The 24,758-nt window shown below is 39.7% G+C and overlaps 1 protein-coding gene across 1 annotated transcript; it reads right to left on the bottom strand.

Moving 5' to 3' along the window:
- Window positions 1-1,176: 1,176 nt before the first annotated feature.
- Window positions 1,177-15,809, bottom strand: LOC146363304 (sodium/hydrogen exchanger 3-like). The gene is made up of 16 exons (XM_084919157.1): window positions 15,548-15,809; window positions 12,796-13,098; window positions 10,287-10,447; window positions 7,743-7,821; window positions 7,375-7,552; window positions 7,035-7,255; window positions 6,637-6,839; window positions 6,438-6,527; window positions 6,287-6,357; window positions 6,076-6,205; window positions 5,825-5,970; window positions 5,429-5,549; window positions 4,218-4,388; window positions 2,146-2,200; window positions 1,977-2,060; window positions 1,177-1,445 (listed from the first exon to the last, which is right to left on the bottom strand). The coding sequence occupies exons 1-16, from the start codon at window positions 15,807-15,809 to the stop codon at window positions 1,177-1,179; spliced, it is 2,544 nt and encodes an 847-aa protein (XP_084775283.1).
- Window positions 15,810-24,758: the final 8,949 nt, after the last annotated feature.

Genomic DNA, 24,758 nt, shown 5'->3' with positions numbered 1-24,758 from the left:
CACATCTCATAACTCACTTTCTCTCACTGCTATCACTCCCCAAACTTTCCCCTCTTACTTAACAACCAAATAAAAAAAACAACCAATAATCCCAGAGGGTTAAGAACACTCACTTTCACTCCAATTCCAGAGTGTAACAATCAAGCACATGTGATGAAATCTGAAATGTCCATGGTGTTCATTCAATCATAGGTTGATTGCTACTGACAACAAGAATTAAAGCTGGGCCCCACTATGGGCTGAACCATTTTTTTAATGGTGAAGTGTGTGTGTGTGGGGTGGGGGTTGGCGGTAACACTATGCAATAAATTCAGTTTTAGAATTCATATCCAGTTTATATTCAGCTGTGCTCAAAGTGTTAATGCTAGCTTATTATTTTTTTTATAAACAAAACCATCACATGCAAAACTAGGGCGGCACTAGGGATGGCAAGAGATTATTTTAGGGTGGCACATGCCACCCCATGCCCCCTTGTAGATCCACCATGTCTGAAAGTTGATGCCACATACTGTGGAACCATCCTTACGCCTACTCAAAAGCTTACAAAGATCCTGCGTGATGAATGGAAGATTTCATAATCGGTGAAGGGTACGCAGGTGTGAACATCCATGTGCATCATTGACCTATGCAGGATTTTATTATGCTAGTAATAGTATGTCTCACATTGACAGGGAAAATAGTGCCCCCTGGTGGTGAAAGCTTTCGTTGTATTGTGCAATATGAATCTATGGATTATAGATTCACAAACTATTTTAAATCACTCTATTTAAACCCTGTTGTTATTATTGCTATATACAGAAAATCCACATCATTTGAAAAGTTTTGGCATCATATTAAGATATTTTTAAAAATCCTTAAATAATGGTTTTCAATGGCAGATTTGCTACAAACCACAGATTATATGAGGGTGTTTAACATATCTTTTATGTTGAACATGAAGGATTTGTTTCAGTGCAGTTTTTCTTTGTCAAGTGAAGGCTGAACCTAAAAACAGCAGGGGTTGTTTGAAGAGCACAGAGGTTATGAAACTGTATATTGTCTGTGTAGAAACACAGAAGCTAAACACAGCTACGGAAAAGAAAACATTTCCTTGTCAATATGAGAGTAGATGTCTGAGGTTTGTTTTATGTCTTTGTCCCAGGTTCAAGTGAGACAGAACAGGGTGTTGGGATCCAGTTACATGTGGCTACTGGGAGGAGGAGGAGGAGGTGTTGGTGGCAGTGGCAATTGATCATTGTTCATCTGCTCTGTGTCAGTAGAGCGAGTGCTGATACTAAGAAGCCCCAGGTAGCGCATTTCCATGGGTGATGTGGGCGTGCTTGCCTGGGCTCGCAGTGACGGAGCCACCATGCTGCTGTCGAGCTCACCCTCTGCCAGCCAAGGAGGGATCGGCAATGAATCCGTGGGGTACAAATCTGACACAAAGGCTGAGTTCTCAATCCCACCTTGATGAAAGAAAAAAACTGAATTAGTACCTCAGGGTTCAATATTGGAGACATTGCTGTTCTCTGCATTATTTTTTTTATACAAGTGACACTATTATTGGCTGCTCCTTTTTATTAATGCACCTGAGCAGTACTTCATATTTTATTAGATTACCTCTGTTCTCTAGATGCTAAGTCTATATAACTCTTTATGTTTGCAGATTTTCATTGTGCTTGGTCCTTCTTGTCTGTGTACATACATCAAACTCAACACGACTCAGTGCTGTCAAAATGTTTTATAAGTGTTCGCTTGCAGAGTGAGAACAGAATTAGGCAATTCTATAATAATCCTATGATAATGCGTTGTTTTCACACATGTACTGCACCTTTTTTAAATGTATTGTATATGTACTGTCTATTTAGTTCCCTCTAAATAGAAAGATGTTGTAATCTTTGTGTTTATAGTAAAAGCCTTTTCTGCTCTCTTAATTATTTCTGAAAAATATGTTCTCTCTCATTTTCATACGGGATGTAGAAAGTGGATTATTTCACCTCCTGGTTTGGAATCTCTCATGGGGAAAGAAGGGTATGGCAAGTCATAGCCAGAGGCGCTATCTCCCTCTGAGAACCCAAAATCTAAAAATGAAAATGAGAAAATTTGTTGACTAAGATTTTAAATCCATAAAACAACAACAACAACAACAAAAGCAGACATACAAACCTTCATCCCCAGAATAGCAGAGTTTAGTCTGGCTTATTGACTTTCCTTTTGGTATCTGTAAGAGGAGGAAGAGTCATTTGATCACACGCTATGTTTCAAAAAAAATGGAAGGTGAAGTAAAAAAAGAGACAAGACCAATGCCCTTCAACTATGCTACCAATGTTGCTGTTACATATTTTGTCTAGCAGAGGGCACTCTGCAACTTCCCTGATGGCAACAAGCATGTTTGCAACACTACAAACAACAACCAGCTGAATTGAGGAAATAATTAGACATCACTAATGTATCATGTCTACTAGTGTTTCATGTATCTGAAAGGAAAAAGTTATAAAGGAATATTTAACTTTTTAAAAATATCTGTGTAGGTATCGGTCTTAAAGTTCTATATGAGCTCTGGTAATAAACCAATATGATACATTTATCACACAATACTTTAAATATTTATATTAATATTTGAATATTGTTCTCTGCAGCAGTACGAAGCAGAGATTGGCACTGTTATGGTAGGGCGGTGATGAGCACAGTTGCCTCCCAGCAAGAAGGTCCTCTCAAGACATTCTGTTAGTAGGGTTAGGTTAACTCTATTTTCCCCATAGGTGTGAATATGAGTGGGAATAGTTTTCTGTCTCTGCGTGTTAGCTCTGCGACAGACTGACGACCTGTCCAGTCCTACAGTAGCTGAGATAGGGTAACAGGGGGCTTGAAGCCTGACAAGGACAAGAGGAAGAGATTGGATGGAATCATTCAGCCCTGCATAACATGATAAAAAACAGAAGCACTTAAATATCAATTTATGTCTGCTAAAATGGTATAATCCCAGGAAAAAAACAGCAACGCCTTGATTTTATTCACAATAAATCAAAAATAATTTGCCATTTTAAGAACAATATTAGCTCATGTTGAATTGGATGACAGCAACACAAAAAGACTTGAAGCAGGACATGGAGGAACATTTTGCAGCTTCTTAGGTTAAGTGGCATCAGGTCAGTAATGACTGGAAGGAAAAAGAGCACCTTAAATAAGTCTCAGTGTCTCAGAAGCAAAGATGGGCACAAATCTGCAAAAATCTGGGTCTACAAATTGTGGGGTAACTTCACACTAATTCCTAGTTCCTTAATGTAAAATTATGAAGACAATGAATATCTCAGCATCTATAGTACATAATATCAACAAGAAATGTAAAGGATCTGCAAAAGGGGAAATGTTAAAAATCAATATTGGATTTAGGTGATTTTCTGGCTCTCAGGCAGCACGGCATTAAAAACACAATTCTGCCATGGAAATCACTGCATGGGCTCATTAACAAGTTAATCAAGTTAATCAACAAATGCAGGTCAGAGCTCTGTCCTCCAAAGAAGAAGCCATTTGTGAACATGATCCGGACACTTCTATCTTCTTTGAGCCAAAGTGTCATGGTCCTGAGTTTTGGACTGACCAGACAACATATTTTTCAGGGAATGTCGGGAAGTTTATGGGCTGTTCTGTGTGCTGGCACACAGTGGTAAACATGGAGATGTCCCAACTCTTTTGAGATGTATTGCTGCCATCAAATTCAAAATAAATATCTTTCTTAAAAATTTACATCTTCTGAGTTTAATTTCTCAGTTTAAACATATGATATGTTTTATGATTCTATTTTGCTCTATTTTGAATCAAATATAGATTTGTGAGATGTACAAATCATTGGAATTTTGTAGTAATTATATATATAATAATAATATATTTTAAACAACTTCCTTTTTTTTGGAATTGAAACTGTACCAAACAGACAAAAAAAAAAAAAAAAAAAAAAAAGATTAATTTTACTTAAATTTTTGTTCAAGAAGCAAAATCCAATATTTTTGTCCACTTTCACACATGGAAGAGAGTTTATGAATATTATTTCAAGGAAGTTTAATAAAGGCTCAATAGGGAATTATTTACTATTTTGTACAACAAAAAACAGAACTGAAAATAAAGAATCAGTAAGGGCCGTATTTGCAAAAGACACTTTTCTTCTTCACTGAACCTCACAAAGACATAATCAGCTCTTTGCTCTTTGTGGTAAACTCATTCCCTCTCTTTCTCTTTACCTTCTGCTGGTGTTCCTTCTTTGTGTGCTTGATGACCGTCTTTGGTGAAACGCCCGTCTTTGCAGGCTGGAATGACTCCATTCGGTTCTTCATGGTTCTCTTGAAGATCTCCTGGACTTCTTTCTCATCTTTGTTGATTATGAATTTGCTGCGACTGAACCTGTGGCGATGCTATAAACAAGAAAAGAAAACTCATTGATAAAAACAAACCATGAAGACCATGAAGTCAAGCTCAGCCACAGTCCAGGCAATTCAGCTGGTCTCAGTGCTGATATACAAATATACAAATTCTACAAATATAAATCTCAGGCAGCTGGATTTGAGGTGCATGAAACTGCTCACAGTTGCATCTGTAACTGTTGTGCCTGACTTGATCATTTGCATCTGTTGATGCTGATTCCTGGAAATATCTTTCTACCGTGGTCCTGACTGATATATATATTTTTTATTAGTTTATTAGTGTCACCTTTAAGGAGAACAGTAGAATAACCTTTCATATCTTTTCACAGGAATTGAGTGACTGACATGAGCAGGACATAAGAAAAGTGTTATATATGCATTTTTTGTTTTGATTTTACTTTGATTTTGTGTGTGTGTGTGTGTGTGTGTGTGTGTGTGTGTGTGTGTGTGTGTGCATGCATGTGCGAGCATCTGTGTGTGTGTGCATGTGCGAGCATCTGTGTGTGTGTGTGTGCATGTATGTGCGAGCATCTGTGTGTGTGTGTGTGTGTGTGTGTGTGTGTGTGTGTGTGTGTGCATGCATGTGCGAGCATCTGTGTGATGTGTGCATGTGCAAGAATGTGTGTGTGCACGTGTGTGTGTGTGTTTGTGTTAGGGTGTGCATTAGTGTGACCTCCTACACACAAAAAGGATCATCTCCCCCACCCTGTATATGGCTTAACCCCTCCAATGGTCTCAACATACACAAACACAGGTGAGGTCACAAAGGCAGGAAGTAAAACATCCTCACTAAATAAGAAACAGAACGCTAACCGTAGGATGTGCCCATAATAAAACACTACAGCCTCCCCCACCAACAGGCTGGGGAGGTCAGAAACAAATTAATGTCTTTGATCATGGTGCTTGAACTAAGACTTACAAATTTAAGTAACACAATGACAACATTTAACATTTTGACTCCAATGAAATGAAAGTGCAGCACTAAGCTGCTTTAGTAAGCCCTCCATGTGATGACTGAATGTGCTCATTACCTGCTTCCTGCTCTTGTAAAGATGCTGATCCAGAAGGTTGTGAGCGTTAACTGCCTCAGCTTCGTTCTTAGCCTTCATGGCGTGCTCGTGCATTTCCACGCTCACTGATGGAATAGGGTCTCTAGTACAGAGGAAGACAATCGTGTCAGTGATTTAAAGTAATACTAGAATATTAAAAGGGCTATGTTCCCTCTGGTTTATATTTTAAAATATGGTTGTGAAATGAGCTGTTTTCAGGCACTGAATAGTTGCAGTGCTCCTAGTTAGCTAGTTAGATTTTTCTTCAAATTAAAATAATTTTTTGTGGCCTCTGATTCATCACCACCCAATTATATAATGGCTTGTAAGCCTGCTTTTAGCTCTCCTCTTATTATCAGAAAAATCCAGATTGCTTACTTCGTAGTGGGCTTTGCACAGTGACCATTTGACATGTTCGCCCTCATGCCAGGCATGTCCTCTGAGTGTTCACTTTCAAACTTTTTCCTGAAATCAATAGCAACACTTTCTTTACGGATAAATTCCAGTGAGCCTCTACGCTCGCCCTGCAACAGAAGAAGACAGAGCTTTCTTTACATGCGGCAAACTTATTAGTTTTCTATAATGAGCATTTCAGCAAAATATACTTATAATATACAAATGATGCTCACTTCAGCCACGTATTCCATGGCATCCTTGAGGTTCAGCTGATGGAAGACATTAAAAACTTCATCTTGTTTCTTCCTTGCAGATGGCTTCATCAAAATCCTCGACATCCACTTCTCCTCAAAATACTTCCACCTTAGCAAAAAGAAAACAGATCACTGTAGCCTATTTTGAATGAAAAAGCATTTTGAATTTATGTATCAAGTCTTTTCATACTTGCTCCTCTGACAGTTGTGTCCTATTTGTCCTGATATGTCTTCTATGGCAACCAGAGTGTGATTAAACATCTAAAGAAAGGAGAAGGACTCTAATAACTGGACAGAAAATGGTTGTGTAGGTGAAACATGAGATGTTTTTTGAGATTTACCTTGTTTGTCATTTTTTCTAGGAGTGTGAGCTCTTTCACTTCAGCTCTCTTTACTTTCAGCCACGTGACCAGAGGTTTCATCGTCATTCCCTGCAACAATGTGAAGCAGTAATGTGCAAACCTTTAGCTCTAATGCAGACTGTGTAAGAAGAAAGAAAATAATGTATACATTTAATAACAAAAGCCAAACTTTCACTACCTGCCAGATGACAGTGAAATAAACCACAATGAGTGTAGTGCAGACCATCAGGTTTTTCTCTTTTATCTTATTCTCATCCAGCATCACAGCCAGGCCATACGCAACAGCTCCTCGTAGGCCACCGTAGCTCATAATCACCTGATCTATGAATTCCAGCGGGACCAGCCTGTACTTGTTAAGGATCCAGGTGAGGAAAAACACACCTGCAGTACAAACAGAAACACACAAGTTATTTAGACTTTACATCATTGTGCCTTTTTGATTTATTTTAGGGAAATAATGCATCCTTGTAAAATTGTGTCATCTTGGGAGCAGCAGCAGCGGAAAATTTCTTTGTATAACACACAAACTTTTAAATCACAATGTGTGCGTGTGATAGCAAAAGGACCAAATCTCACCAATGAATCTATACACAAAGACGAAGAAGACTGTGAGGAGGATGAAGCCTGAGTTCCAAACCCAGATAACCTTATCGATGGCCGAGATACCGAGAAAAACAAAGATGATGGTTTCTGATCCATTGGCGAAAACCTTCATGGCATATTTGACAGTTTGAACTGAATGCTCATGCATGTTTGCTCTGACGTACTTCTGACATAACACACCGCAGAAGACAGTCCTACAGAAGGAAACAGAAATATAAACTTTGTGCATCTAAATATGTTTACTACATTTTTACATATAGAAAATGGATAAGACATAATAAAACAAATTACATTTCAATTGTGAAATACTCACGAAAGGATAGCAGACAGAGAAAGCATCTCAGCAGTCAGGTAAGAAAGGTATCCCATGACAAAGATGAAGCCTGGCTCGATGATCTTGACATTTTTTGTGCATCTGGTCAGAAGTGAAATTAGTAGGCCGAATGCTATGCCCACAAGGGAACCACCAAATGCAACTACAAAGAAGGAAACTGTGGAGAGAGAGTCCCAAAAAGTAAATTCTGTTCATCTGGATGTATCGTTTTCAGTGGAAGAAATGTTTTGTGATTCACGCAAGTGACTTCATCACTCAGCCCTAGTTTATAAGGTTGTGGAAACGTGCAGTCAGCTGCATGCACTGATAAATTCTCTATTAACAGCTTAATAAATGTCATGTCTTACCTATTCCTTTAGCAATTTCTGCAGCATCAATTTGGGATCCTCCCAGTGACACAAATGCATCAAACACATTGAAGAGCACCTAAGAGATGAAAGAAAAATTGGATGGAAGAAAAATTAATGACTGGTCATCTGGTAAAAATGTTTTCCAGACTTGTCCATTCTAGCTTGTACCATTCAACAGGAGAAAAACTTCCATCACATTCTCACCATGGCAACGCCTTATGATTTAGGTGAGGGTGCTGAGCATGCAGGAGTTTGTAGAGTGGTGTAACAGCTCCAAACTTGAACTGAACGTGAGCAAAACCAAAGAGATGGTGGTGACCATCTCCAGTAGGCAGAGGGATCTGGCTGCTTCAGTCACCACCACCATCCATGGGAAGCCAGAGGAGGTAGTTGAGGTATGCAAATACCTGGGAACCATCTTTGACAACCTCCTGAAATTCTCTGCCAACACAGAGGACATTTTCAGGAGGTGCCACCAATGGCTATACCTCCTTAGGAAACTCAACTACTTTGGAGTCAGCACACCCATCATGATGACTTTTTACTATGCCTTCCTGGAAGGCATCATGACCTTCTCCATCTCCTGCTGGCTCCACTCCCTCAGCCTTCAGAACAGGAACAGACTGCAGCACACTGCATCAGTGTACTCTAAAATCATTGGCCTGCCTGTCAGAACTGTTGCACAGGTTTTTCAGCCAACAGGCCCTTAGACAGGCAGCCAAAATTATTAATGACCCCTATCACATTCTTCACGCCGCATTTCAACAGCTCCCCTCTGGGCGGCGCCTCCACTGCATTTTCTGCAGGAGGAGAAAATGCAGTGAGCCACCTTTGTCCGAAAGCCACTCTGCTTTTTAACTCCAGCCAATAAGCCCATTTCCCACACCATAAACATAAACTACTCTACACTCTTTTTATACTGCCGACAGTTTATTCACTTTTAGTCACCTACAGTTTTTTATTCACTTATTCAGTGACTTTAATTTTAAAACTGTGTATATACTGTGTATTTTAAGTATTTTTTTTTCTCATTCGTTTTGCCTGATTACGCCCCATCCTTATTTTTAACATCATGCTGCTCTGTTGTATCTTAATTGCCCCTTGGGGATAAATTAAGCCTCTCTGATTCTGATTCTGATTTTTCCAAGAGTTCAGTAACAACTCATCCAAGAGGTCACAAAAGAACCCAGAACAACATCCAAATAACTGCAGGCCTAACTTGCCTCAGCCCTGGTCAGAGTTCATGACTCCATCATAAGTTAGACACTGGGCAGAAATGGCCTGCATGGAAGGGTTCCAATACAAAAACCAGTGCTGAGCAACAGGGAACATAAAGAGTTGTCTCAGTTTTGCAAGGGAACTGGCAAAACTCCTGCTGCTTTTTTTTGTGTGTGGCAAAAGCATATCGTTGGGGCTGGATCAGGTGTACCTGAATCCTGCCTTAGTTACCCTGCTGTAGACCTGATCTGCTGGGGAATTCCCATGATGCATTGAGTTTTTCTTCTTCTGTCACCTTTCTCGATCATTCTGTGTTATTAGTAATGTAATAATGTTAGTTATTATCCATCCCTTACTCTCTTCTACAGCATGTCTTTTGTACTGTCTTCCTCCCCTCATCCCAAGGGGGTCATAAGATTGTTGGGGTTTTCTGTTTTTGTATTATTTGTATGTCTTTACCTTACAATATCAGGCGCCTTGAGGCAACTGTTGATTTTAGCGCTGTTTAAATAAAAACTGAACTCAATTGATTGAGATGCTGTGCTATGACTTTAAAAAGGCGGTTTATGCTTGAAAAACCTTCAGTGCAGCTGAATTACATCAATTCTGCAAAGACGACTGGACCAAAATTCCTCCACTGTGCTGTAAAAGACTCATGTCCAGTTATCGCAAATGCTTGATTGCAGTTGTTGCTGCTTTGGGTGGCCCAACCAGTTAGTTAAAATTGGAAATCGGGAACGGGGCAAACACTTTTTCACACCACTGTACATAAATAATTCTGTCTTCTTCTTAGTCGTTGTCAGACTGTCTCTTTACTCCCAGTGTGTTCCCTAGTGTTACTCCAGCTGCTTTTGTTAATGTTATATTGTTGCTGGACATTTTAACCAATAAAGGTGTGTTTTCTGTTTATTTCTTCTTTTTCTGCATATCTGCACCTTGGTCCTCAACACTCCAAACAGGTCTGCAAGCGCTGCAAACTCATGACACCTCTGGGTTGATTCACCTAATTTTGAGACTATTAAGGACCAGATATTATTTACTATGTCCTGATACGTAAAAGAGCTTTTTTCTTTTCACCATGACTGTACATTTACAGAGACGAAGGAAGGAGGAAAGAATTCAGCTGGTCAGATTTTGTTTCACTGTCCTTATGCAGTACAACATGCTATAGTTACATAAATGCATTTTGTTACCAAACTGACCTTTCATAGTTTACTTTTACAAATTGCACATTGCATGTGCAATTTGTAAAACTCTTACACTAAAGGGCCCAAGTGTTATGCTACTTAAGTAATGCTAAACAAAGCAATGATGCATACGAACCACTGTTACACCGTCGTTGAGCAGCGACTCTCCAAACACTATGATAAAGAGGACGTCGTTAACGTGGACCTGCTCAAACACAGCGATGACAGCCACGGGGTCCACAGCAGCCATCAGACTGCCAAAAAGAAGGTACTGCAGCAGACTAATGTCCAGGTCACCTGTACAGATACAAAGAGCAGGAAATATATTCAGTTTTGCTCAATTGTACTGTAACTATGATCAATCTGGCACTTTGCTGCAAACTGAAATGCTGGAATGAAATGCTGTGTCATTTGGTAAAACATTCTCATTTATTGGTAGGAAAAGTCCATGTCAAATCTCTCTCCAGTCTCATCCAGTGCACTGGTTTGGCAGTGGTCAGACTCAGTATTCTTCACCCAAAGGTTTAAGGCAGGGGTCCCCAATCCCAGTCCATGAGGGCCGGTATCCCTGCAGGTTTTAGATCTCACCCTGGGTCCACACACCTGAATCACGTGATTAGTTCATTACCAGGCCTCTGGAGAACTTGAAGACATGTTGAGAAGGCAATTTATCCTTTTAAATCAGCTGTGATGGATGAAGGACACATCTAAAACCTGCAGGGACACCGGCCCTCGTGGACTGGGATTGGGGGCTCCTGGTATAAAGTCTCAGACAAGCCTGGAGCTGTAATGAACTAAAAATCCACTTTGATGAAGTGTTAAAAGGAAGTCAAATTAGCTCTTAGTGATGTCGATGTTTAATGTATCCAAACAAAGAGTGAAAGGAATGTTTTAAAGGATTGGTTTTATACTAAAGAAAACTCTTCTCAGGCAGCTTTCCTGAGTCACCGCGGATGTAAAAATATCATTTGTGTGACGTGTCTTTGTTTCCAGAACAAACTTTAAGGCAAAAAAAACAAAGCCAAGGCTGAAGTACTACAAACTGCAGTTCCTCTAGTGGCCACTTGAGGCTCGTTCCAAAGGCAAATTAATCTCTATAGACTCCCACTTAGAGCATTAAAAGTGCCATGATCCAGTGAGTTTTGGTCTTCCGGGAGTAGTTTTCCACTTCTCTCCCGAGATCCTGACTCCACTCATGCTGGCTCATTGACCGCAATCAGTGCACAGTATTTAAGACCAACTCTGACCTGCACTCTCCACCAGATCATCAGCTAAAACCTTGTGTGACCTCTCGGTCTTTGTGTTTTCAGCTTGGGCCTTGGATCAACATTTACTCTTCTCAGGCAAAAACCAGAAATAATTTCTTTCTCATCACATAAAAAGAAACAAGAAAACAAAAATATTCAGAAATTATAAAAAAAAACAAAAAATCCCTAGAAGAAGCCTACGTGTCACACCAAGATCAGGAAACATTGAATAAAATAGGCAAAACAAAAATAGATTTAAATGAGATAACTGATAAAAAAAAACAGAATTCTTAGTACAATGACTATGCTTACAAAATTATGAACATGGTAATAAATCCGGTCAATTTCTAGCAAACCAGCTAAAAATAAATGAAGAAAAAACAACTATATGTGCTGTTCAAGATTTATCTGGGAACACAATATGTGACCCGAAACAAATAAACAACATTTTCAGGGATTTCTATAAGACGTTGTATTCACCACAAATAAACCCATCTAAAAAGGAAATTGATCAGTTTTTGGACAACATAACTCTTCTAAAATTATTAGACACTCAAGCAATGGCGCTGGATTCACCACTGACACCAGGTGAACTCCAGGAAGCCCTGATAAGCATGCCCAACATTAAGGCTCCAGGTCCAGACGGCTTTCCTGCAGAATTCTACAAAGAATTCTGGACGATTCTAGCACCAGTTTTTAACAGAACGTTGTTGGAAATCAAAGAAGACGGCAGATTTCCATCAAATATGAATTCTGCAAACATTAATCTCCAGCTAAAACCAGGAAAAGAGCCTTTATTTCCCTCAAGCTATCGTCCAATATCCCTTATAAATGTAGACCTTAAAATAATCTGCAAAGCTCTCTCAAAGAGACTAGAGAAAATAACCCCCCTCTTAATTCATCCTGACCAAACTGGTTTCATAAAAGGTAGGCACTCATCAACAAACGCACGTAGATTATTTAATTTAATAGACTACTCATACAGTAAAAACATCAAAACTACAATATTTTCTTTAGATGCAGAAAAAGCATTTGACAGAGTTAACTGGAAATTTCTTGACCTTTTTTTACCCTTGACCTGCCTCTGCTTCCCCCACCAAGATCCCAATTCCAGCCAGCATAGTGTCCTCTCACAGTTCATGTTATTTGCAACCTTCCCTTAGTCTCACAGTTCATGTTCATAGTCCCTGCTCAGTTCACAACCTTAGCTCTGTTCACCTTGTGCTTCACACCATTGTTAGATAAAGTTCTTTTGTTTATCACTTTCTCGAGTCTCAGGTTGAATCTGCGTTTGAGTCCATCTCTCGTCTCGGGCCGCTGAGCTTTGACATCACTTCCTCTATGTGAGCCGTGGTAGCAGGTTTGCTGAAATGAAACAAAATAAAAATCCTCTCTTACCCATGAATCCTCCCATGTGACACCCCCACAGCGACAGCCCCAAACTGGCAGCATTCCAGCAGGTCCCAATGACAGCATAGACCAAGATGGCACCCAGGTTGGTGAAGAACAGTTTGTTTGGCATGTGGTAGCCTGCGTCCAGAATGACTTGAGGCAACAGGAAATAGAAGAAGACTGTCGGGGTCAGTCTGAAGGTCTGCATCTTGTCTGCACCCCAAATCATGCCACCCAAAACAAAACCGAAGCAGATGAGCAGGACGCTCTCGGGTATGACGTTGGTGACGTGGTGGTTGGACTCAATGACTGAGAGGAGAAAAAAAAGATCAAGACAAGAACCATCAATCAATACTATCAACCTTTGTAACAACCTTTGATTTTAAGCCAGTCTGCTTGTAGTCAGGTAGGAGCTGGCAAACATTCAAACCTTCACTGCACTTTAAGTAAAACCATATACATAAAACTCCATTTGATCATTTGCAACTGTTGCAATAATTTATTTATATTTAGGGACTGTGGACAGATATATAGCAGGTAAGATAAGTCACCAGTTTTCTATGCAAATATATTTCTAAAGGTGCTATTGAAATTATATTCTCACCAGATCTTGGTAACAACCCATCCAATTCACATATGCAATGAAAAACTATAGATGTTCAGAAATTAAGTCATGTGTAATAATGAGGAATGACATGGGGGGGGAATAATTGAAGAGGTGGAGAATGTGAGTTCCAATAAGCCATGAAAAGTCATGTCACCAGCTGTAATTTATCAGTAATTACAAAGCAATATAATATCACCTTATTCAGTCCTACCTGATGGCTTATTAAAAATTGTCTCATTAGGTCAACAATGTTAAGTTATAACATTTTGCTAACTGTCAAAGATGTGCCTTAATGCAGATTGTGGCTGTGGCTGTAGCTCAGGTGGCAGAGCAGGTCAGCCACTAATCAGAAGGTCAGTGGTTTGATCCCAGGCTGCCTCCTGGCTGCATGCCAAATATCCTTGGGCAAGATCCTAACCCCATGTTTGCCTACTGGTGGTGGTCAGAGGGGCCGGTGGCGCCAGTGTCCGGCAGCCTCACCTCTGTCAGTGCGCCCCAGGGCAGCTGTGGCTACAATCATCATCATACGATCATCATTTAGCCTCAAAAAAGTGTTTGCGACTGCTGGAAAGCTGGAACATCTTCATCAATCATGTTCATCACTGATTAAAGAAATTAAGAAAAACCACAGGTTTCTCTTTAGCCTTGTTTCCAGGCGAACAAAAAGTAAGAACTCTGTTGAACAAGCCATTCATTTAATGTTAACTGGTACTGACTAGTGCTGTCAGCGTTAATCTCGTTAAAATGATGTTAATGCCATAACCGCATTAACGCGGCAAATCTCCATTAGCGAGTTAGCGCAGTGTGTGGGGCTGCACGGCGTAAAAGCGTTAGAGCGGTTTTAACGAGATTAACGCTGACAGCACTGGTACTGACTTCATGAATTTCTTCACAAATGAAACTTTAACCATTAAAGAAAAATTACTCATAATCATTTCACAGATGTAACCACTTTCTGTACCACTGATATTCATTTAGTCTTTTTCTCAAATTGATCTTTCTGAGTTAACTTAACTTATTGCTTCCTCCAAACTATCAACATGTCTTTTAGACCCCATTCCTATAAGACTGCTCAAAGAAGTCCTACCATTAATTAATATTTCAATCCTGCATATGATCAACATGCTTCCTTTAGGCAATATCATTAAAAGGCATACCTTACATTGTCCCTGCTATGCACATGAAACACAACTTTATCTATCCATGAAGCCAGATAACACAAACTGCAGAAAGGTCTTAAAGATAAAGACTTGGTTGACCTCCAATTTTCTGCTTCTAAATTCAAAGAAAAATTAGGTTATTGTACTTGGCCATAAAATCATAGAAATATGGTATCTAACCAGATGCTTACTCTGGATGACATTAGCTTGGCCACCAAACTTGGGGTAATTTTTAACATTCTGTCTCACAGTGACGCTGAAAAACTAGTTCATGCATTTATTATTTCCAGGCTGGACTACTGTAATTCATTATTATCAGGATGTCCTAAAAACTCCCTGAAAAGCCTTTTCAGTTAATCCAAAATGCTGCAGCAAGAATACTGACAGGGACTAGAAAGCGAGAGCAGATTTCTCCTGTATTGGCTTCTCTTGATTGGCTCCCTGTTAAATCCAGAAGTGAATTCAAAATCCTGCTCCTCACATACAAAGTCTTAAATAATCAGGCCCCGTCTTATCTTAATAACTTTACAGTACCATATAACCCCATTAGAACACTCTGCTCTCAGACAGTGGGCTTACTTGTGGTTCCTAGAGTATTTAAAAATAGAATGGGAGGGAGAGCCTGTAGCAAACCATCTCTGCTTTTAAGATTAGGCATAAAACTTTCCGTTTTGCTGAGCATACTGTTAGGCCTGGATCAGGTGACCCTGAAACCTCCCTTGTGATATAAGATTTGGCCCTATTTGAATATAAGTGAACTTACACACTCTTTTTTCATAACTATTTTTATTTATTTTGTGAGCACATCCTTGAGAAATAATTAAAACAATTAAGAAAATGAGCCAGTGACAAAAATAGATGATCAGAATAACCCTAAACTACACACATATTTAAAAATACATATTTAAAAATTACAAAATTTCTTGGGTGCAGAGGTGTTTATAATGCTGGAAGAAGAGCACTTCCATCAATTTGGCTTTGCAAGACTTACTGAGTTTGCAGAGCCAGGCAACCAGGATCCACAGGAACACGAGGTACTGTGTGGTGACATGATGCCACTTCCAGGTCACAATAGGCAGTGTAGTGATGGGCACCGCTCCATGACCACCCTCTTCAGTTGTGTTAGAGTTTGAGCCCGTCCCATTGTCTGTTTGAGAATTTCGGGGTTCTGCTTCTTCACTAGCCAGGCTCAAGCCTCCACACGCCATCAGCAGCATGCACAGAATAAGTGTAAATCGCCAAGAAGTTGCCATTCTTGGATACGATGCCTTAAAAATTGTAATCAAACTGTTATTTAGACTGTTAATACAAATGCTCAGGTCAGCCTCAGACTGTAGCTTAAAGTCTCATTCCCTTTGCTGTGCCTTCTTCTCCCTCAGATCACTCTCATTGTCCTCCAACATCTACTTTCTGGATAAGGATACAGCTTTTCACAGCAGGTGAAGCTCAGCCCATTATGATGTTGGTCTTTCTCCTCCCACTCGTGTACCCAGACCAGTAAGTGTGGCCACATCATTCAGTGGTATAATTAAAGTCCGTGAATCCCTTTATTACCAAGTTTTCACTAATATTTAAATTCTCTGATGGAGTTGATTAAAATATTTTTGGAAGAAACATCTTATTTACAAACTTATGAAGCTCTTTTTAATCCTATTGTAAATAACACATGTTAATATGAGCTTGTTTGAAGCATGTGTAGTGTATGTGAACTTATGCATTCAAAAGAAAGAAAATACTGTAACTTTGGCCACCAAACATACTTTCTTTCCTAGGTTCACACTTAGTATGGTGTTATGACAGGAACATTTACAACAATGAGTCCCAAAAATGTCTGTTCCTTTAAGACTATTCATAAAAACTATAATAGCTATATTATCACTACTTCTTTTGTTGATCTTTTTATCAACTTAAGTTGTTATGGACATTACAGTTTTTGAACATGTGTTTGTAATTTATGCCCCGTATGTGTCAATATTCTGACTTTATATGCCTTGAATTCGGGTTCTAAAAGGGATCATTTCAGGATTATTTTGACTATAAGCAATAATCGGATAAAATATAGGATACTGTTGATTACAGACTACTTTGGGTCAAAGTTACCAAGAACATTTGTTTTGATACATTTTCAAATTTTTATGCAGTCATATAAAGTAACACCTTTTTTAACTGAGAATATTTTATTTGTGTACAGAGGAAATTATCCCCAAAGTACACGTGTCTGATGCAGCTTCTTACTAAGACTTCAGGTGATGAAGAAATTATCATCTTATGTCCATTCAGACCTCCAATCGATCTCCAGAACCACAAACCTCACTTGATTCTTTTCAGGAACACTGTCTGCAGGTTTCCCCATGTAAACCTGTATATTCCAGCAATAACTTGGCCCTGCAACACAAGTTGCCCATATCTTTATGCAATATTTAGACTGCTTACTTGACATATACTGCTTGAAAGGTCAACATCCCCCAAAGCAACCGGATACTCATTAAGTGTAAAGTTTGGAATTTGAGTAAATATGGGCTGGCTGGCGCTCCACACACTTGTCTCAAACTTCTCTGATCGCTGCAAATGTGTCTTGTTAGTGACGGCCATCCAGCCGGTGGAGTCAGAACTTTCTTGCTGTGAAGCAACAGTGCAAACCACTCCACCACCGTGCTGCCTGATTACAATCGATTATTTGCAAAGTTTAAACAAAGACATAATTAAAGTTGACATATTATGCTCATTTACAGCCGCATAAGTTATTCTTGGACTGGATTAGCGTTCCATTATTCACATTGTCTTAATAATCCTAATTTTATCTTCTGCAGAAACTTAAGAATTTTAGGTGCAATATTAAAGAGAAAAAATAAGATATATGTAATCTATAATGTTTATAAATGTTTTATAGTCATAAAAATAATTATGATAATTATTTATTGAGCACTTTTTAAAATTCACCCTGCAAAGTCTTTCACAAGAGCAACGAATCAAACACAGCATGAAAAAATCAGTTCTGAAAGAAGTATCATGAGTGTAGTGTAGACGTGCCGAGGACTCATGAACAAATGAACGGCAAACACACCTCTTATTAGGCTGATCCAATGTCCAATAAATCCACCAAATAAATCTATAATAAAACATACTTGGAACTAGTGCAAGGAAGCTTAAGCAACCTAGTTCAGAAACACTAGCTTTGATTTTTAGAATGTGTAAGAACAATGTCTTTATCATTACAGCGATGCAGACAGACTGTCAGGGAAGAAGGAGGATCTGTCTTTTTGGACACCATAATGAAGAGCGGACAGGAAAGCAGGAAGGCACGTAGCATAGCACCTCAGAGCTGAACCTCAGCTGCTGCATTTATCTATGCAGCATGTGGTTGCCCATTTACCCTGTCGGCTAAACGGGCACTTGAAAGATCTGCCTCAATGATATGTCTTAATGTTTCTTGGAAATGACTTTGAACGGCCTTCCTGGAAAATGCAATAAATAAATTGTGTAGTAAGATAAGTATTAGTCCCAGAGATAAGATATTCACACTGTTACATAAGCAAAACACACAGGTCAGCAATAAAAAAAAAAAATAGAAGAAAACAAATATTGTTGCCAGTGTACTGCATGAGCCCACACAATTTGCAAACTGATAGTGTGATATGAAGTGCTACTATGTAATTAAGATAGTGATCTCTTTTAAAGCACTTACACAACCATTATGAGCGTTCTATGGAAGCTGAAAAAAAATCTGTTTTGCCATCCATAACTCAAAATTTCGAGATATGTGTTTCAAATTTAAGTTAAGAAGTCGAGATTTCTTTGAAAAAACTTGAAATTTCAAGTTACCTCTGCCAAGCTCGGTGAAGGTACTTAATGGTCTTGTTACCAAGAAGCAGAACGTGGAAGGCATCAGCTATCAGCGCTACTGATAAGCTACCAGTGTTACAGCTAATGGTCATGAATGAGTAAACTACTGAGTACTGCGTGGTCAGCACAGTTTCATAGATGATGAAATCCTTGTGTTACTAGGTGAATCGCATGGTGTTATTGCCTGCAAAACAGCATATTTATTATGTACATGTTTATTATACATTCATAGCTCACTGACGCTATCACTACCTGATTTTGAGTGTGTCTGCGTCCACCCATCTGTTTCCAGGTAACAAGGAAATTAAGCCATTCAGAGCTTCGTCATTGGCATTGGTGTGGTAACTGCACCGTATCGGATTGCAATGCCCTACAACGGATAGTGAGAGCAGCTGAGATGATCATTGGAGCCTCTCTTGTGACACCTTCATACATGTTACAACCAAGCACTTATCTGCAGTTTCTCACACATACTCACACACACGCACACCTTCAGACACCAAGTTACTTTTTGCACAATACTCAGTTTTGTGCATATTTCCATTGCACTGTCTTGTGCCTGTATCGTCCTGGTCTGTCTAGTGTTGCACTGTTTTGTCTTGTGTATTTGCAATTTTTACACATTGCACTTTACGTAGTCCTGTGTTTGTCTGTTATATGCCATATGTAGCACCAGTACTGTACCACTGTACATGTTTGAAATGACAATAAAAGCCACTTGACTTGATTGGCAGCATTAACTCGAAGCTTCAACTTAATAACTTAAAATTTAGAGAAACTAACTTCAAATGTCAACTTATTAACTCGAAATTTTGAGTCATTTTCCCCCAAAAAATTACATTTTGAGTTATGGATGACAAGCAAGCTTTTATAGCTTTCTGATTTTAAAGTACTTGAAACTAAAGAAATATTTGTTAGATTACACTAGACTACTGTTAAAAAATGTCTTCTAGCAGCTCAATCATTGTCTCCAGGACGTCTTTAAGCTGATGTTAGCAGAAAGCTGAAAACTTTGTGATAAACAGTTCAGAATTAGCCATGAATCTAGCACCAAAATTTGCTTGCTGTTATCAAAGAATGGTAAGATTAACTAAAAAAAAACTGTGCATAAATGTTGACTATTTTATTCAGGTTTGGATATAAGTATTTGTTAAATAGTTTCACTTGTTTAAATTGCTTTGAAATGTGTAGATTGCAGCTCATATTTGTGAGTCCTCAAAGAGTTACACATAAATCCCTGTACACATCTGCAAATCTTAGTTTACATTTTTGTATCATATTACATGCATTTGTAAAACTTTTAATGGAAATTTTGGCTTGTAGGTTTACCATCCCAAGCAAAAGGAAGCTTAATATATAGCATAATAGGTACCTTTTAATGTCAATTCAAGAGCAGCACAAAGGAGATTAAGTTTATCACAATCAGTGGACTGGTGTCCAAAGCGGCTGGAATTAAGTTTTGATCTTAAATCCTCCGTCTTAGATGTATTTTTCCGTATGAAAGCCTTTGTAGCACAAGTTTAACTAAAATTAACTTTACAACACTTTGTTTGCATACACAGCCTATTGCGGACACAGTAGCGGATTTTGATATGGGCGACGTGGGCAGTTGCCCAGGAGGGCATCGTGGTGGGGACGGCATCATGGCATTGACAAAAAAAAAAGTTGCTAGCACCCTTGCTGCCCCAACATCATGCCAACACATTTTGGGAATTGTGCTGGTTTTCGGTTTTCCATTGCCCATTTGTGATGAGTAAGGGTGCCCTCTACTTACGAGGTGTGCCTGCTGCTTGCTGAACAGGGAGGAGAGGGGCGGGACGGCGAGGGATTCTCTGGCTGGCTGGAGCGGCATCGAACAACTAGCTCGCAAAATACACATAGCCTGAGGGTAGATGCTCCTCTTGAGCCTCTCTGTTCTTGCCCGGATGATGCGGAACCTTCTACCTGATTGCAGAAGTTGGAACACTTTATTGCTGGGGTGGAGCAGGTCCTTCAGCTGCTCTGGTCCAGCAAATCTAAAAAACACCTAGTTTTTTCTTAAGTAACTGAAGCTGTGTAGATGCTGTGCTGTCATTCCACCCTGGAAAAAGAACAATTAAAAAAATTAAAAGCCTAAAATTACCATGATATTCATACTCATTATGATCTTAGGTCTCTGTTTAGCTCACCTAGTTGAGCAGATCACCATATGTCACAAGGCTTGATGCACTGGCATGTGTTTCATTTCAACCCATGGTCTTTTATTAATGGACCAAATCCATTAATATTATTTTTACATAAGAGCTAAAGGACAACATAAAGACAGCACAATTATTGTTACATTTTAATTCTCTTATGACACATGTTATGTTCTCTTTAATGAACTTCAGGGAAGTCTGAGGTGTTTCCCAACAACTTACCATTTATGAGTAAACTAGCTGCCTTAGTTGTTACGTTGGCTCGAGATAGGTCTGAGACCTTTATCCAAGGTTGCTGGTCATCACAGGGTTTCTGTAACAGTTTAACATTTGACCATTGCTTGAAAAAACCAGAGCAGCACAAGGCTGAGACAGTAACGAAATAACTAATAATTTGATATTATCAGAACTGCCTTTATGTGAGTAACTTACACAATAACAATGAGGGATAATTGGGAAACTTTAAGGGAAACCCCTGTCTTGTTAGGAGTGACTGTATCCATCCCACTTTAGATGGAGCACTTCTCATTTTTAGAAATCATTTTTAGACAGCTGGCCACTTATTCGACTCTCCCAAAGCGTGACTATCCAGAGTTGGGACCAGGAAGCAGGAAGCTTTCTAAGTCCCTGTTAATACATTATTAATAATTTACCAACAAATTGATTCACTCTTCTTTCCAGTAAACCGTTTGTAGCACAACTACAAACAGGAGGGAGCAGTGGGATCAGGGTGTGGTGTTAAGGAAGGCTGACCCACATAGCTGACCTCCATCACCTAATCACGTCTAGCCATTTAAGTAGGCCACCATGATCTGAGGAGCTGTGTGTGGTGTGCAGCAGGAGGCAGTTGAAAAGCTGCTGCAAAGAGAGATTTAGCAAATAAACGGGCATCCATTGTGCAACGTTGTGTGTTGGGTCCTTTGTCTTATCATGGTTTGTTTAAATCAATAGACACTGCCAAGTCATAACTGAAAACCCAGTTTTATTAGTTGTTATCTATTGGCCTTATTTAGAGCTTCTGTCTAATTTCTCAGACTTTTTATCTGATGAAATAATTATTGTGGGTGATTTTAACATCCATGTAGATGCTACAAATGACAGCCTCAACATGGCATTTGATCTGTTATTAGACTCAATTGGCTTCTCCCAAAATGTAAGAACCCACCCACCACTTTAATCACACTCTAGATCTTGTTGTAACATATGGAATAGAAACTGAACATTTAACAGTGTTTCCTGAAAACCCTCTCTCGTCTGATCATTTCCCAATAATATATGCATTAACAATAATGGATTACACAGTCATGGGGAGTAGTTTACATCATGGTACATGCCTTTTTGAAAGTGCTGTAACTAAGTTTAAGAATATGTTTCATCCACTGTTACCTTCTCTAATACCATGTAATAACACAGAGTGGAGCAGCTACCTGAACTCCCACAGTTATCTTGTTAATAATTGTACATCTTCCTCGTGTTGCGAGTCTGGATACTGTAGCACTTCTGAAAAAGAAAGCTTCAAATCAGATGTACTCGACTCCCTGGTACAACTCTCAAAAACTCACCATGAAGCAGATAATTCATAAGCTGGAGAGGAAAGGGCATATCACAAATTTAGAAGATCATCATCAGAATATCAGTTCTGTTTACATTATAAATGCTTCCTTTAAACAGTATTATTAGAAGGTATAGCCTACATTTTCACAGAAGTGAGATAGCACACACAAATTAGTTAAACTGTAGGAATTTCTTAAAGATATAAAGACCTGGATGACCACTAATTTTCTTCTTCTAAATTCAGATAAAACTGACTTTATTACACTTGGCGCAAAAATCTTAGAAACATGGTATCTAACCAGATGCTTACTCTGGATGACATTACCTTTTGCTCCAATAACACATTTTTGACCAGGATATGTCATTAAATGCACGTACAACCCCAATTCCAATGAAGCTGGGTCATTGTTTCAATAGTAAATAAAAGCAGAATACAATGACCTGCAAATCCTTTCAACCTACATTCAATTGATTACACTACAAAGACAAGCTATCTAATGTTAGAACTGATAAACTTTATTGTCGTTTTCTAAATCTTCACTCATTTTGAATTTGATGCCTGCAACATGTTCCAAATAACCTGGGACGGGCATGTTTACCATTGTGTTATTTCTGCTGTCCTTTTAACAACACTCTCTTTATTGCATATAATTAACACACATGATTAAAAACTGGAACCATGAGCCACGGACGTGCAATCTAATAACAAACAGGTAAGCAGATTTTATGTTGGCTTTGCCTGTGGTGGCATATCAGCTCTGGCATGACTGGCTTTAAGACATGCTGCTTCAGTTAATTATACACGTCAATAGGAAATATGACATTGAAAGTCACTCTGAGAGGGTTGATGTTGCTGCACGTCAAAGTTGCCAACCCTAACAGTTGGGCAACTGCAGTTGCCCAACTGTTAAGTACTGTTAGGCAGTACTTTAGGAGTTATTTCTTTAGGTGTGCTTGTGTGACAAGACTCTGGTTGAGTGGGTAAACAATAATGATGAATACAATAGATGGGAGTGGCGTCAGAAAGACATCCGTCAGGTGCGCAGCCATAAAATGGTCACAGTGAAGAGGGACCCTTGCTTGTTTTTTTTCTGAGATAGAGTCGATTCACTCAAATAGGGTGAAGATTGACTCTTGGTTGTTCTTTTGTTGTTTGGTGTGCAGCCAGGGTACATGTTACGTTTCAACCTCCCTGGCTCTGGCAAGCTCTGTGTCTAGACACTTAGGCTCCAACTCCTTTAGCTGGAACTCCCTCTCACGGTCCTCCCTTTCCAACTGAAGACGAGCCAGGCGGACACGTAGCCTAGCATCGTGCTTTGAACCTACGGATGACTCTATGGAGAGTGGTTCAAAGTGAGGCAGTGTCATTGGCTTGTCCTCAGGCAGCCCCTGAACAACAGGCGTAGACACTGATGGGGCTACACCTTGAGCTGGCACCTGCAGAACAGGCTGAGACGTTACACCATGCTCAGGTAGACTGGCAGACACTGGCAGGGCCACCATCCCTTTCTCCACCAAGCCAGACACAAGAGCAGCCTTCAGCTCAGCCTTACGCAGAGCTGTGGAGACAAATGCCATAAAATGATGCCACCTCATGCAGATCCCTCTTCCTACAGGTGTCCAGCTGGGCAAGCGAAGGGTTTGCTAGAAACACAGTAATATCAAAGGTAGCCATTAAAACTAAAACTACCTGAGACTAATAGTAACAACAAAGAAGCACCACCTCCAATACACAAATGAAAAACAGGTGGGAAATGTGTGGCCACAGGTTAACCAATAAATAAAAATACCACCGACCCTCTCCCCAGACCTACCTACTAAAATCTTAGCCTAGTTAGCTTCTGGAGTGTACCAGGCTCGAGGCAACTTTAAAGGCTAAGCATCAAGTGCACAAAGCACCGACAAGCCTACCCCCGACAGAGAACTAATCCCCACCCGGGATTACTCCGAAAATAAAAAAGGCAAAATAAGAAATGAGTGCCTGAAGGAGGAGCTTACGCTCAGCTAGACACACCCCTTTGCTAACTGGAGAGAGCGCAGCAGATACCATACAACTAAACAGGCCACCGGCAAACAGCTCACTAATACTCAATTGCTGTTCCTTCCATTCATATCCTGGACGAGCCCCTACATTGTTATGTCCCCCCAAAGGGGTCTAGGCATGCGAGTGAGGGGACCAGTAACAAATGAGTCCAGAACAGAATGAAAGGAAAACAGACAGGTGTTTTTAGTAAATAAAATAGTCTTTATTATAGATGATCTTAACATAAAGAGCCAGCAACGCCGCTTTACCAATAACACTTGGAAAAAGGAAAAACAAAGGTTGCAACAACAAAGAACACAACAACCAAACAAAAACTCCACACCACAAGGAGGCACTTCCAGGGGCCCGCAAGCTCACCCTGTCACTAGCTAGCTTTACTGCTGCCGGAGCCCACACTACTCACATAAAGCAGCTATACTGTTTCCACAACTCCACACTTCAGGCAGGATAACTACACCCCAAGAACACCCCACACTGCTCACAGCTCATCCCCAGCTTATATGACCTCAGAGAGCTGATTGCTGACTGGGCCCAGGTGGTAAATGAGTCCAATGAGCAGCAGCTGTGTCCTGGAGAGAGAAGAG

Source organism: Perissodus microlepis, chromosome 22 (assembly GCF_051167445.1).
Source record: "Perissodus microlepis isolate ML-2025 ecotype Zambia chromosome 22, ASM5116744v1, whole genome shotgun sequence".
NCBI classification, from domain to species: domain Eukaryota; kingdom Metazoa; phylum Chordata; class Actinopteri; order Cichliformes; family Cichlidae; genus Perissodus; species Perissodus microlepis.
The sequence above is the reverse complement of the archived record's forward strand: the minus strand, read 5'-3'. Positions and strand labels throughout refer to the sequence as shown.

Excerpts from the sequence above, each read along its gene's own strand:
- LOC146363304 (XM_084919157.1), bottom strand. The coding sequence starts at position 15,809 with ATGGCAACTTCTTGGCGATTTACACTTATTCTGTGCATGCTGCTGATG. Across the intron at positions 7,822-10,286 it reads TCAACGACGGTGTAACAGTG|GTGCTCTTCAATGTGTTTGA; the intron begins GTTCGTATGCAT and ends TTCATCTCTTAG. Across the intron at positions 5,550-5,824 it reads TGTGCAAAGCCCACTACGAA|AGACCCTATTCCATCAGTGA; the intron begins GTAAGCAATCTG and ends CCTCTGTACTAG.